Raw genomic sequence first — 14997 nt, forward strand, 5'->3', positions numbered from 1 at the left:
GCCACCTGATCCAGTGGAAGATGCCTCAGCCTATGGCAGAGAGGTTGGAACTGAATGATCCTTATAGTCTGTTCCAACGCAAACCATGCCATGATTCTGTTGATATGAAAAGAGCTGCTATATGTGTTTTTAACTGTGTTACTGTATATGCTAAGGACCTTTCCCAATCTGTATGTAGAGTGGAGGCAAAACACCTATGAGGTCATGGACAGCATTTGCAGGAAGGAAAAACAATCCTCCCTTACGAGGGTTGTTATCATCCTTGTTGCACGTAGTGCAGATTGCATTCTGTAGACCTTGATGGCCATCTACTGGTGAAGTCCCAGCCTTTGTTTTACTTTGCAGACTTTTTTGCATCAGAGACAAGCATTTGGCTATGTGTGAGTTGCAGAGATGTGTGTTTTCATTTCAGTTGGAAATAGCAGCTAAAGTTGTGTAAATCATCCTGAATGCTCACATTGGTGTTGTTCATTTTACCCTACCAGCAGTACTGGCCACAGCTGTTGCAGCTGCTTGTGGGGGCAACCAGCAGTCTCACAGGATTTCTGTTAGTATAGTGGTTTCTACAGTGCTATAGAAATTACACTGGAAATAAAACTGCAAGTAAATAAATGTCCAGCTGGCAGGTCAGAACCCAGTTTTCTTCTTTGTTCATTTATCTTTTGAACTTAATGTGTTAGCAGTGATTTGATACATCCGGCAGTTTGCTTGAGGTGTTACATATGGTATCAGTCCTGTTGCCAAACCCTCCCTTGAGCCTTAAAGGCTGCCTGACATCTTAGTCATTAACAGGAGAGCTGGGACACGTCTGCTGCTGATGTGTTTCCGGGTCTTCACTCTGGGCAGTCTGTGAGGGACACTTACAGTCAAGAGAGAATATGGTTAACTTCCTGAATTTTGGGGTTTTTTTTTTTTAAAATTATTTTACTACATTGTAAACAGAAAAAAAATCAGTAAAAAAAATAAATACCTGTGACTTCCCCGTTATGTCCATTCTCAAAGTCTTTGTCCATCGTGGTACCATCATACAGCAGTTTCTGGATCCCTGTGCTGGCCAGAACCATCTGGGAGGACCCCTGTGGGCTTTGAAAGGTACAAAACACTGTTTTGAGGACTTCGTGTATGTCTCTGTGCGGTTGGTGAGGGTATTTTGTAGAAATTGCTTGAGAAGAGGACGGTGTCCCTTTATTGCTGTTTGGCCAAGGGAGAGGATATCAGGAAATCTACTGTGAGAGGGATAAAACTCAGGAAGCTCAATAAAATCACCTTGTACAATGTTCAGATCTTCCTGTGGTGTCTCCATTTGAAAAAAAAAAATAAATTGCTCAGCCTTTGTAAGGCTAGAACAAGGCTGGTGGTATCAGGTAGGATCTGGCTCCTTTTCTACCAGTGAGCGTTTCTGCTCTGTGGGGTCCCTGCATCATGAGGATAAGAGTGGCAGAGGAGGATGACATTGTAGGTGTGCTCTCCCTTGCCGTCTGAGTACCTTCTGCTGGCAAGTTTGTCATTTAGCCTGCAGTACTGCCAAGGTAAGGCATGAGGTTACATTTGCTGGTTCCAGCTGACCGTAACTTTTCTCCTCAGTACACTAAGTGATGGCTGTGCGGCTTGCGGACAACGGTGGCAAGGCACAGCACCTTCTGTGGCTTATTCCATTATTTTCCCTGGCATGGAAGAGGGGGAATGCTTCGCCTTGTAGAAAGAGGGGAGCAATCCAGTTCAGAAGCAGCAGCATTGATCACATACCACCTTTGCAGCACTGCTTTATGCCACCATCTCCTGCATAAATACCTGGGAAAGCGCAGAGCAGTTCCCAGCAGTGAGGTCACTTTCTCATACACAACAAATAACTTATTATGAGGAGCTGACTCTGCTCAAGGTTCATTTGGTCTCGGGGCTGGAAACTGAAGCAGCATTATTAACTTGATCCTCCTCCCACTTAAATGAGGTGTACTATCCAGGATCTGAACACCTTGTTACAAAACAGGCTTTTAAGACTGCTCTTAAATCATTTGCAGTAAAAATGATGTACAAATATTTATTTTTAAAGATAAAGATTTTCTTATCTTGGGCAGTGGATTTTGTATCTTCAATATTTTGTATCTCAGGCAGGAAAGGGAAGAGACCAGCGTGGCTGAGTCAAGACCTGTTGGTTAAACTAAAGAAGAAGAGGGAACTGCGCAGGCAGTGCAAGCAGGGACAGGGAACCTGGGATGTGTATAGGGACGCTGCATGATTGTGTAGGGATGAGGTCAGGAAGGCCAAGGCGCAGCTGGAGCTGAACTTGGCAAAGGAAGTAAAGACTAACAAGAAGGGCTTCTACAGGTACGTCGATCAGGAGAGGAAGGTTAAAGAGTACGTACCCCCCACTGATGGTTGGGAATGGTGACCTCATATCAACAGATGAGGAGAAGGCTTAAGTATTTAACAATATTTTTGCCTCAGTCTTCACTGATAACCACTCTCCTCACACCTCCTGGGTCATGGGACAGCAAGATAGTGATCAGGGAGGTAAACCCCCTCCCACTGTAGAGGAGGATCAGGTTCATGACCATCTGAGGAACCTGAGCATTTATGAGTCTGTGGGACCTGATGAGAGGCATCCCAGAGTCCTGAGGGAATTGGCCAATGTGGTTGCCAAGCCACTCTCCATGATACTTGAAAAGTCATGGCGATCAGGAGAAGCCCCTGGTGACTGGAAGGACAACAATGTCCCCATTTTTAAAAAGGGTAGAAAAGCTGGCAACTACCGACCTATCAGCCTTACCTCTGTGCCTGGGAAGATCATGGAACAGATCCTCCTAGAAGCTATGCTAAAGCACATGGAGGACATGGATGTGATTAATGGCAGCCAGCATGGCTTCACCAGGGGAAAGTCCTGTATGATCAACTTAGTAGCTTTCTATGATGGGGTGACCGCAGCAGTGGACACGGGTGAACCAATGGATGTGATCTATCTAGACTTCTGAAGCCTTTGACACAGTCCCCCACAACATCCTTCTCTCTGAATTGGAGAGCTAGGGATTTGATGGGTGGACTATTTGGTGGATAAGAAACAGGTTGGATGGTCGTATTCAAAGAGTAGTGGTCAATGGCTTAAAGTCCAGATGGAGATTCGTGACAAGTGGTGTCCCTTAGGGATCCGTACTGGGACCAGTGCTATTTAATAACTTCATCAATGATATTGACAGTGAGATGGAGTGCACCCTCAGCAAGTCTGCAGATGACACCAAGCTGAGTGGTGTAGTTGCCACACCAGAAGGATGGGATGTCATCCAGAGGGACCTGGATAGGCTGAAGAATTAGGCCTGTGAGAACTTCATGAGGTTCAACAAGGCCAAGTGCAAGATCCAACACCTGGGCTAGGGCAATCTGCGATTTCAGTACATGATGAGGGATGATGTGATTGAGAACAGCCCTGCAGAAAAGGACTTGGGGGTTCCTGGTCGATGAGAAGCTCTATATGAGCTGGCAGTGTGTACTTGCAGCCCAGAAGGCCAACCGTATCCTGGGCTGCATTAATAGAAGTGTGGCCAGCAGGTAGAGGGAGGTGATTCTGCCCCTCTATTCCTCTGTTCTGAGACCTCATCTGGAGGTTTGTGTCCAGTTCTGGAATCCTCAACATAAGAAGGATATGGAACTGTTGAAATGGGTCCAGAGGAGGGCTACAAAGATGATCCAAGGGCTGGAGCACCTTCCATACAAGGACAGGCTGAGAGGGTTGGACTTGCTCAGTCTGGAGAAGAGAAGACTCCGAGGAGACCTTATGGGGACCTGAAAGGGGCCTACAAGAAAGCTGGGGAGGGGCTGTTCACAAAGGCTTGTGTTGATAGGATGAGGGGGAACGGGTATAAACTGGAGAGGGGCCGATTTAGGCTTGGTATAGGGAAGAATTTCTTCACCATGAGTGTGATGAGGCACTGGCACAGGTTGCCCAGGGAAGTTGTGGATGCCCAATCCTTGGAGGTGTTCAAGGACAGGTTGGATGGGGCCTTGGGCAGCCTGATCTAGTAGGATGTCCCTGCCCATGGCAGGGCGATTGAAACTAGATGTTTTAAGGTCCTTTCCAGCCCTAACTATTCTATAATTCTAATATTGAATTTTAAGATTTGATTTACATCTTTGCCTTTTATTTTAGCTGGTGGGATGTTTAAATAAAACAATGGAGTGGCAAGACTGTTCTGAGGGAGTCATCTGACCCAAGACTTTTATTTGCCTTGAGATACAGATGCTTAAATGCAATTCCAAAGCTATTTCTGCAACATCTAAACATATCTGTATTCCTGTCACCTAGGTAAAGTGCTGATGTCTCATTCTCTTGGGGACTACTTTTTGCTAGTTAATGTTGATATTACGGCCCTCTGTCCATTTCTTACTCTTGTTTCAGAAACTCCCTGCACATCCATTTACACATCATATTATAGGCAAGAGTAATTAACCTGGAAAATCTCTTTGCCTGAAGGTGAAATATGAATATATATCATGTATGAAGAGATAGATTTCTGTCTGGAATAGAGTATTCTTTTTTAAAAAATAGTGGTTTAGATTAGAGTTGTACTGTAAAAATGTTTTTTAAAAAGGAAAAATGCGTAATTTGAACAATCATGAATTCAAGGCTGAAAGATTTGTAATGCAGCAAGTTGGAACATCAGTGAATCACATGCTAATGGTACAACATGCATTATGCAAAGTTTTAACCCAATATAATTAGTCCTCAGCAAATTTTGGAAATCTCTGAAAGTGAAGTTTATGCTAGAACAGTGATAGCTGTAGCAGCAGTGGCTTTATTAGCTGAAGGTTGAAGATTAGTGTTGACCACAGGGCTTTCTCATCAGATGCATCAATATCAGTGATTCTTTCAAGTGCCTTTCTTAATATTTAGGTTCCCCAAAGATTCATACTTCTTTTAGTGATCAGATTCAGTTTCGTTTCCTCCGATTTATTCTCATTTGACAGTCAAAAATTCTTTCAGGAGAATGGGAACTTGGATCTTAAGAGTTTAAAAGAGCTGACTAATGAATCTCTAGATCTTTGCCTTCAATGTCAATAAACCCAGGAACATGATGGAAGTCCCAGAAAACGAAGGCCAGCGTTGTTCAGGCTAGTGTAACTGTAGATGAACATGATTACAGTGTACTGTAACCATAAGGGGGTTGATAAGGCAATCAATTCATAAGGATTTAGAACCATAGACTCCTCGAGTGGTTTGGGTTGGAAGGGACCTTAAAGATCATCCAGTTCCAAGCCTCCTGAACGGCCGGAGACACTTTCCACTGGATCAGGTTACTCAAAACCTCATCCAGCGTGGTCTTGAACACCTCCAGGGATGGGGCAACCACAACTTCTCCGGGCAACCTGTGCCAGTGCCTCACCACCCTCACAGTAAAAGATTTCTTCCTAAAAAAAAAAAACCTCTGCTCTCTTTCAGCTTAAAAGTGTTCCCCCTTGTCCTGTCCCTGCCTTATAGCTGCATAATATAATTCATGGAAATGGATGAGGGTTTGGATTTTGGTGTACCAAATTGATAATAGTTTATGACGCAAGGTCGCCTAACTAAGACAAGTGCATTTTTGTAGCAGGCTTTCTTCAAGTATTACACTTGTAACAGACTGTATTTATAAAATAAAGCAACGGGACTTTAACACTCCATTTTATTTACTTAAAATTGGGATAACTGATAGGCTTTAGGATGTTGCTCTAAATGGAAAAATATTCACTGTGCATAGGTGTTTCTGTGGGGATTGTTTGCTGGTCCTGTGCTAATAAACTTTTTATTCATCAGTGGTCTGACAGGAAATAAAATTCATTGACTTTCAGGTGATAGATTGAGAACCATTAAATAAGTAAATGGAAAAATCGCTGCTGCAGGGTGATATGGATCTCTGTGTGCAAGTAAACAGCTGGTGTTTGACTAAACACAAGGATCCATACTCCAGACCTAGGTACTGGAAACACTTTTTCATAAAAGGTTTTGGGATTTTTATCTATTTAAACTTGTCAAAGAGAAATTATGGAGGCTATATAAAAAGTTGCTTAGAAAGTAGGGTTCAGTGAGCTTGGATCTGGACACATTTACAATAGATATAAAGCTCAGATAAAGTCGGTGTACTTCATTATTGGAGCACTATTTCAAGGATTGTGGTGTTTTCTTTGGCAATAAGCGCTTCTAAATCAAGACTTGAATTATTACATACTGCCAAATATGCTTAGCTCAAACAGGTTGTTTCAAATACGTGATGTGGGTGACATAGTAGAAAAGGAACTATTTAATTCATTGTTAAGGTCATTTCTGGCACAGTGATATTTTACAGCTGATCTTCTGGGGCTCAGGATGTACACCATACTCTTGCTTCATTATTTTGTCTTCTTTTTCTCTGCTTTTCAGTTCAATTTCACCGTTCAGTATTGAGAGCACAAGGCGTCAGAGGAGGTCTGAGTCTCCAGACTCCAGGAAGCGGCGCATCCATCGGTGTGACTTTGAGGGATGTAACAAAGTATACACAAAAAGTTCCCATCTGAAGGCTCACCGGAGAACGCACACAGGTAAGACTGTTCTGGCTCTATGTAACATGGTTAGGACAAGCAGGTTCTTTTCTGTCTAGTTTTGGACGTAATGAACTTGTCATCCTACCCTAAGAGCCAAAGGCCTGTGCCTAAATAGCAGAGATGTCTACGAGTGCTTCAGCATTGACATTCCAGTGCAGATTAAGAGCGTGTTTCTGAATTGAACTTTCCTGTCATCCCTGCTTTGTAGCACAAGAGCAATCTCAGCACAAACTGGACTCCTTTCAGATGAAACTAAACAGAAAAGTGGCCTCCTGGGACGTACCTACTGTGCTTCAGAGAACAATGGGTGATCATTGCTTGGGACCAACCAGAGCTATCCCAAAGAAAACCCTCAAGAGCATATAGTGTGGACATGGATCTTGGGCACCATTTTTTTTCACTCTACAGACCTGCTCCTATTGAACTACTATGTGGTTTTACAGATGCAGCCTTGGAATACTAGGTGCCACTAAATGCCTTTAGTTTGATTCAAATGTAAACTCAGAAGCTCAGTATTTCTTTCTGGAGGCTTGCAGAGGCACCTACCACATACTGCAGAGGGAAGTCAGTCATCTGGTGAGAACAGCTTGCAGCAGGTCCCTACAACAGAGATTCAGGAGACGTGCCTAGATGAGCTAGGTCCTGTTCAGTGATGATAAGACTTAATCAATAGCTGGTATCCTCATTAACTTTATGGGCTGTTACTAGTCTACATGACAGGCATGTAAGGGTAGCTGAAGCAGTAATGTGTAATTGTTGTAATTTTATTGTGGATGAACTCAGGAGCAGCAATTTGAAGTCATCAAGAACAACAGAAAAGGGAATCACTTGGATGGCTAGAAAGGTGGTGAACAGAATGCTCTGAGTTTCAGTGTTCTTACTCTCCTGCTGATTTGCTTAAATTGAATTTATTGATCTCTCTGTCCTTAATGTACTTTGGTGTTCTTGTAACTCCTTGGAGAAAACATGATGTTTATCTAGCATAAAGCACAATGTTGTTCTCTGCTGAGAATCTGCTGGTGCTTTCTATGGCGTGATATACTGTAAAGACTATGAGATATTATTTTTAAAAATAAGTGATGGCTTCTCCATTTCAAATGAGGCCACGACTCCATCACTCTTTCCAATGTCTTTTGGTTGGTAGGACTTTTGTTGAGAGGAATACTGAACAAGGCTACATCCTAATATCCCCTACTAAACCAATTTCTGTAAGGTAAGAGTCCCTTCCTTAAACAGTGGAAATGTTCTGGTGATCTGAAAATTTCATTACATTTCCCTCCAGGTCAATTATTCTAGTTCCTTGAAATCTTCCCATTAATGCTTCTGACTTTTCCACTCTCAGTTTATTATGTCTTGTCTTAATTTTTTTTTCCTCTTCCCTGTTCTTTCCCATCTTCAATGTGGTGTTTCATCCTTACCCTTCTGATATATTTTATGTACCCTTACCCTTTCACCTTGTTCTCTGTCACTCTTGTTTTACTTCTTTTATCCCAATATAACCCTACTCCATCCCTTTGCTTCTCCCTGCCCAAATTTCTATGTTGTTTCTCTATTCTTACCTGTATCAGCCTTTGAGCATTTTATGGCTGTAGCACGTTGGAAGGCAGAGCGCCCAGAAGTGGCATGAAACCTACTGTAGACTTTCTGGGTTGAAGAAAAAAAAATACCACTTATGTGCTTATACCACAGGGACGTCCTTTTTTTTTTCTAGCCTGCAAGATTGGCAACCAGTCCAGGGGTATAAACAAATGCTGTGTATGGAGCTGAGTTACAAAACTAGATGTGAACAACCTCAGAAACATCACACCTAAGCTAACCCAGAAATACAGAAAACTCTTCTCGGTCGTGTCATTTTAAGTCACTGAGCATCACATTCATTAGTGATCTCATGGCAGACCTGTGCTTGTGGGTGACACACCCAAATCAGTGTTAGATAATCTGCACCACTGAATCTCAGGCTGTGCATTTAGGATGCTCAAAACTAGGCAGGGAAGGCTTGAAATGTTGTTAGTAATTGCAGCTTTTGCAGCTGTAACTCTGCAGCAACATGAAGGGAGTCTCTGTACCTGTTGTAATCATAGGATCCATCTCCTCAGCCTTGATTCCCTGGCAGCTGGGTGTCTAGGCTCTGCTATCTGTCTGGGATCTCTGGGAAGCCAGGGAAGAGGGATTGGCACCTCTGGGGCACATTATTCTCTCTTTGGGTAGGTCCAGGAACTGGCTTGAGATGGTGTTTCTCTTATACTGATGAATACATTGGAAGCACAGATGCCACCCTGTTTGGGGTGAATCCCCACCCCAAAAGGCAGCTGCCTGAAGTATTTTGCAGTCATGTTGGATGTTGGTTTATTCCTTCAGGGAGAAAAGAAAAGTAACATCAAATCCAACACCCTCATTAAGTGGTCAGCTCCTAACTGTTCTACATTATCATGTACCCACTACAATGTAAGAAGTAAAGTTTAGTCTAGAAGGTGAGCACTGCATCTAGCCAATGGATCCAGTGAGAAAATCTGTATTGTGCTGTTAAAATTAAAGTGTTTTACTGAACACTTCTCAGGTCTTGGCAAGATGTTGGTATATTCAGGCTTTGTGTACCATTGGCCATGAGCATACTCTATGTATTAATCTCGTATTACATTTTTTATCTAGGCCTTTGCTTTTGCTTCAGGCAAAAGAAGTTAATTATTCACATATGACCCAGAGTAATTAGTGTGCAGTTTTGGATAAGTATAAATGAAGTATGACAGCTATGCACGCAAGGGTGAGCAAGTTTCAGTAGGAAACTTTCTGAGGAAGGATCACTGAAACTCAGCATTGCATAATCTGGACTTTTTTTATTTAGACAGGCTGACAGTCATTTACCTAAGCAGGATGTAATTCAGAACTATATATATAAATTTTTTTTTTTCATTTACTACGTATGCTTAGCCACTAAATAATTTGCAGTCATGTGGCCACTGGAAGAAAAACAATGCAGTATTTTGACAGGATGAACAACTTTGTTGGTTGGAAGTTATACTTCTTTTAATTGTAATTAAAAACAGAAGCAAAATATTATAGACAGTAACAGTTGCATTTAATTCTCTTTGAGTCACTCCTAGTTTAAGAATTATATCAGCTAGCTCCCGGATACTTAATCACTAGTGTCCTCAGAACAGAGTGTACTGGTGTGAGCATGGAGTCCACTGGGGGGCGAGCTTGAATTGCACATTGTCTCTCCAACTAAAGAACTGCAAGTGAAACCTGTAATACATAGAGCATTTCATAAATCACAAGCCCTGGTATTAAATTTCTCTTTCTAGTATCAGCTTGTTGTTGTTGTTTTGCCAGACTGTCAGATAAAGTTATCAGGAGGTTTCGGGTGTGATGGAGACCCTTCGGGGCTAGCAGGCAATCTCACAGTTCAGGTTTATCAACTCTTTCTGCAAGGAGAAACTATGAGAAATTGGCATGCTGGAGTTCTGTTGAATGAGTTTCTGCTTCAGTGAACTTAAAGAAGATTACTAAAGTTGGACTCTGCAAATGAGTAATCTTCAAAATTGGGAAAACCAGTAGCTCTGTGTTGCGTTCCCAGTCTTCCTGTGTCTGCACAATGCTTGGCGTAGGTGCTGATGTCAGCCCAGCAGTGTGGAGAGCTGTTTCTCCTGTTCCTTGTGAGGTTTGTGCTCATGCAACCCCAGTGGGACTCACCTTCTTCAGTTTGTTGCTTTTGTTTTGGAGATGGAGAGGGAAACAACCATAGTGTGATTTTATGATATGTGATGGCTATTTCAGACCTTTTAGGCAGTATTAAAGTTACCACTGACACTTCAAGTAGGACAGCTGAGCATTGTATAAGCAATACTGGCTGCTTCCACTGTGGCTTTTTTCCCCCCATCAAAATTCCATTCTAAAAATGTTTACATTTATCATAATGCATTGCCATTTCCTTTTCTACTGGTCCTGGTTTGTGAAAGATCTACAGCTCTGTTCACTCCGAAGACAGAGGACAAAAATTTGATATGTTCTATGTAAATCAAAGAGTTAAATTATGCATCTGTTGAGAGACTTATATGGGTTACAAAAAATGGACTTTAATAACTGATCTGCGAAGTTGGTGAAACTGGAAATCCTGTGTCTGTGAAAACTGTAAAAAGCACGAAATAATTTCATTAGTTTGGCAAAAAGCAGGCAGGTATTTTCATTCTATAAAATTGAGGACGTGCATCTTTACGTCCTCTCTAGTTGGCTGGATATTTCTGAAATGTCAATGGAAAGCTGCGAAGAGGTCAAAAATGTTTACAAATTTCCCTGCAAAATTTCACCTGACTTGTCATGTGAAGGTAGGTTTCTTTTAGATTTTATTTATTTTTTTTTAGCTTTTTTTTTTTTAGCATTTATTTATTTTAGATTTTTTTTCACTTGTCATGTGAGTGTAGATTTAGATTAGATATTGGGAAGAAATTTTTAAGTGTGAAGGTGGTGAGACACTGGAACAGGTTGCCCAGAGAAGTTGTGGATGCTCCATCCTTGGAGGTGTTCAAGGCCAGGCTGGATGATGAGGCTTTGAGCAACCTGATCCAGTGGGAGGTGTCTCTTCCCATGGCAGGGTGTTTGGAACAGGATGATCTTTAAGGTTCCTTCCGACCCAAACCATTTTATGATTCTGTGATTCTATGAAACGGTCCAGTTTCTACTAAAGCTAACTTTTACATATCATGATCCAGTTTTCATAGACATCATCTGTCTCCTCTTAAATAGGCAGGACATGTAAATTTGAAACATATTATGTAAATTGAAGAGGCAAATTACGCTCTCCGTTAGGGATCCTGATAACAAACACAGAGTCTTGAAAGATGTACTATATATGGGACAAGTGCAGGAGATTTAAAGCTCTTTCCCTTTTCCTAAGTATGCAGATACCCTTGGTAGTGTTGAATGTGTCTGGAAGCGGTGCCTAGCATGGGGCCTGTGAAATCTAGCCAATTACATAGGCATTAAAAGGGAAATTTGATTTGTCTTGAATTTTGCATCTAAAGCTGCTCACAGCTAAATCCAGTTGTAGCTCATTGTGGCTACCCTCTTACTATATGAAGAAGCCTAAGAGTTTAAAATATAGTGTGAAAAACCCTGAGGAAGTTAGTAAATAAGAAAGAAGTTGCCTGCTTTAAGATTATGCAGGACATAATTTTATGATTTTTGATGTCTGTGGCCTACAGGAGGGCTCGGGAGGCGCACTTTAATAGGGAGTGTAGTGATAGGGATAGAACGAAAGGGAAGGGTTTTAAGCTGAAAGAGGGGAGATTTAGATTAGATGTTAGGAAGACATTTTTTTGAGGGTGGTGAGGCACTGGAACAGGTTCTCCGGAGAGAAATGGTGGATGCCCCATCCCTGAAGGTGTTCAAGGACAGGTCGGGTGAGGTTGAGCAGCTTGATCCAGTGAAAGGAGTCCCTACCCATGGCAGGGGGGCTGGAATTGGATGGTCTTTAAGGTCCCAATACAGAAGAAATTGCTCCTTGTCTTTCAGCTCCATATGATTTTCTTTTATTTTAGGAGTAATCAGCATTCTGTATTTCTGTGCAACCTGATTACAGTCCCTAGTTACAAATTTCTGGAGGAACGTGGCAGAGTGATTCTCTAGAGTCAATGGCAGCAAAAGCCTGGGACTTTCCAGTTGGCATGAAGTGGGAATGGCTTTTGTGATGGGCATTGTATAGCCACAGCTGTGGCTTTGCTCCTGCCTCAGAGGGGTGGAGGAGGACAAGAGCTGTAACCAGAGCACCGTGTATGGGGCTCACATACTGTGTAGGTTTTCATCCATAATTCCTAGGCAGCACTGGGTCCCAATCACCCTTCTCTGTGCTAGTTCTGCAGAAGACGTTGCTGCTTTGTTAGGCCCTTAGAGAGGCAGGCTGAATACAGCCCCCGGGCCAAATGAATTTTTTAGTGTTTGGTGCTTTGTCCTTGATCAAGCCTGTATCATTCCAGAGAGACGAGAGCAAATGCCTTTGCCACAGATGTAATGAAGCCTATTTGTCAGTGTCAGGGGGTCTTCAGCAGCATTACATGGAGACAGTAAACATCTCAGAAATGCGTTTTTGTACCTGAGAAAATGACAGCATTTCCTCCCCAAAATGTTCCTTTATAGCTGTAGAGTCATTACCCTAGAAGAGAGAGGGCTAGTGAGTACATGGGTGTTTTATTTAGTCTGTGCTTTTTCAAACATTGCATTCCTCTCACTCACTGTTGCTCCATATATTATTTTCATATGAAAGAGCCTCTGTCATTACTCTTTGTTCACATTTTCCTTTGAGCAGTTTTAGAACAGACTTAAGAATTTGGAGGCACCAAAAAAGTTATTTTTGCTCTGTACGTTTTGAAACTCCATTCATTACCTGTTGTTTTCTTAAGGTCTGTTTAATGCCTTTTGCTAGCTATAAGTTCCAAAGAGATATTTACAGGTTTGTAATCCCTTCTTTAGGCAAATATTGGGAGGAAGGAATATTTTTAAAACAACCCTTCTGAGTCTGACTTGAACTGTGTAGCTTTTTGGTCTTCTTTAAAATTAACAAGTCTTTGTCACCTGCCCTCCAGGCTCTCTCTTCAAAAGCCCAGCTTTTCTTTCTCATGTCCTGTGTGATCCTTAGGCCCTTATCCCAGAGCTCTCCCTTCTCCAGGTAAATCTGTTGGGTGAAAAAAACTGCAACAGCAGGTTCACATGCTGTTGCAGAAACTGGTAATTGAAGTAAACAAATACAGTTTAAAAATTAATTTGCTTTAAGTAAAAACAGGAGGTTCTATTTGTATTGGGTAATGCTTTTATTTTTTAAGAAATAGTTCCTTTTAGTGTTTGAAATTTACTGCCATTTGCAATAAACAGTAGAGTTTTCCAATGTGGAAACCAGTATATTTCATGGAAGTTTTCACTTTTAGGTTTTCTGCTCTTTATTCATGCAGGTTTCTGTTCAGAAGATAAACAAGATTATTTAATAACTGAGGCTGCTGAAGTCTCAGCCTCTTCCCATCTGTCTTTCTCAGGACAAAAATATATATAAAAGCACATGTACCAGGGTATAAAGGCAGGCTCACCAGTGCCACCACAGCTTAGAAAGGGGACGTTCAGAAGTGGGAACCTCAGGATTTAGTTGGATAATCTGAGTCCAACACTTACGGGCAGGTGTCCATACCACAAGGAGCTTGTACATCCAGTTCTCTTGCAATAGCCACTCTGTGGAAAGTTAAATGATTTCATTTCTGGCGCATTTTGTGAGCTTTGAATTCACCTTACACACAGGGAGTAATTCCTCTGCATTGTAGGTCTGATGCTGTGCCGATATGGAAGAGCGCCCACATGGTTATTCCAAGGCACTTTGATGAGAAAGAGAGTCTAATTGTGCCTGTGATTGCTTTCAGTCTCTAGGTTATGAAAAATATTTGCAACAGTGCCCCTTGACTTTGTAAATATGGGGTGCATATGTGTTTTGTCTGTGTGTGGCACGAGGGAATAATGATGATTTCATTATGCAGAATAGAATTTTCTCTAAGTAGACCATTTAGTACTTAATATTCTACCTCCAAAGAACTGCAGTTCATCTAAGGTCTCAGCATGATTGTGGTCTACCATGTGTAGCCCTGCAGTGGCATGAAGGCGAGAAAGACCTCTCTACTCCCATTCCCTCCAAAATGCTTTCCCAGATGTTGTGCTAAGACCTGGAGGAGTAAATACACAGTACAGGCTTTCCGAGGACATTAACTCTTGGAGCCCATTAGGTCTGTGACACAGGGAACAGGATAGCAACTTGCTACTGAAAATGCCCATTACTGGTGCTACCCTGTGTCTTTTGGCAAGTGTGTCTAGAGTTGCTCGTGCCTGCTCTGTCCCTTTAGGGCAGCCGTTGCTCAGAGCATGCTCTAAACTGCAAGTAAGCTTTACAAAAGTTAAAGTTTTATCCAGGTTTTCTTTTACTTTTTTTCTTTTTTCCATGGCGAAAAGGAAACAAGGTAGAACCTGAAAACTAATGTTTTCAATCTTCCCTTTTTAGAAATAAGTAGACAGTAAACTGGGGAAACTACAAAAACTTAGTGTTCCCTGGGAAAGGAAAAAAATCAAATGACACCTGTGTGGGATGAGGGATTATTTTCTGTACTTCAGTGTTTTCTCCACATAGGATATGAAACTTAGTGGTATCCAGGTCACATTAACTGTAATGATATTTTACCTTTTCATATGTATTTTTGCCAGTTAATATTTTTCTTTAGTATCATATGTATTTCTTCTGCTTTTTTCTGGTGCTAAAACTTGTTGTCTCTTCATTTGGGAAATATAATTCCATTCACAACTCATTTACTTAAATAGGTGGTAGTTTTTTTAATGGTCGTTTTCTGCAGGCAGCCCAGCACACCAGGGTCCCAGCCTCTGCTTGAGTCTGGCTTCTAGCACAGTGAAAACAACAATCAATCAATTGTGCAA

At 41.8% G+C, this 14997-nt stretch overlaps 1 protein-coding gene across 6 annotated transcripts in view; it reads left to right on the forward strand.

The window, feature by feature from the left end:
• Positions 1-14997, forward strand: part of KLF12 (KLF transcription factor 12) — a 251064-nt gene that overhangs the window by 222220 nt on the left and 13847 nt on the right. For 5 of the 6 annotated variants that reach the window (XM_069880335.1, XM_069880370.1, XM_069880353.1 and 2 more), the window contains one exon: positions 6386-6543. In XM_069880335.1, the coding sequence (XP_069736436.1) occupies positions 6386-6543 (158 nt within the window). Of the gene's footprint in view, positions 1-6385; positions 6544-6754; positions 7422-14997 lie in introns of those variants that run through there. The other variant, XM_069880360.1, reaches the window with a different exon arrangement.

The sequence above is a fragment of the Phaenicophaeus curvirostris genome, chromosome 1 (genome assembly GCF_032191515.1).
Source record: "Phaenicophaeus curvirostris isolate KB17595 chromosome 1, BPBGC_Pcur_1.0, whole genome shotgun sequence".
Taxonomy (NCBI): domain Eukaryota; kingdom Metazoa; phylum Chordata; class Aves; order Cuculiformes; family Cuculidae; genus Phaenicophaeus; species Phaenicophaeus curvirostris.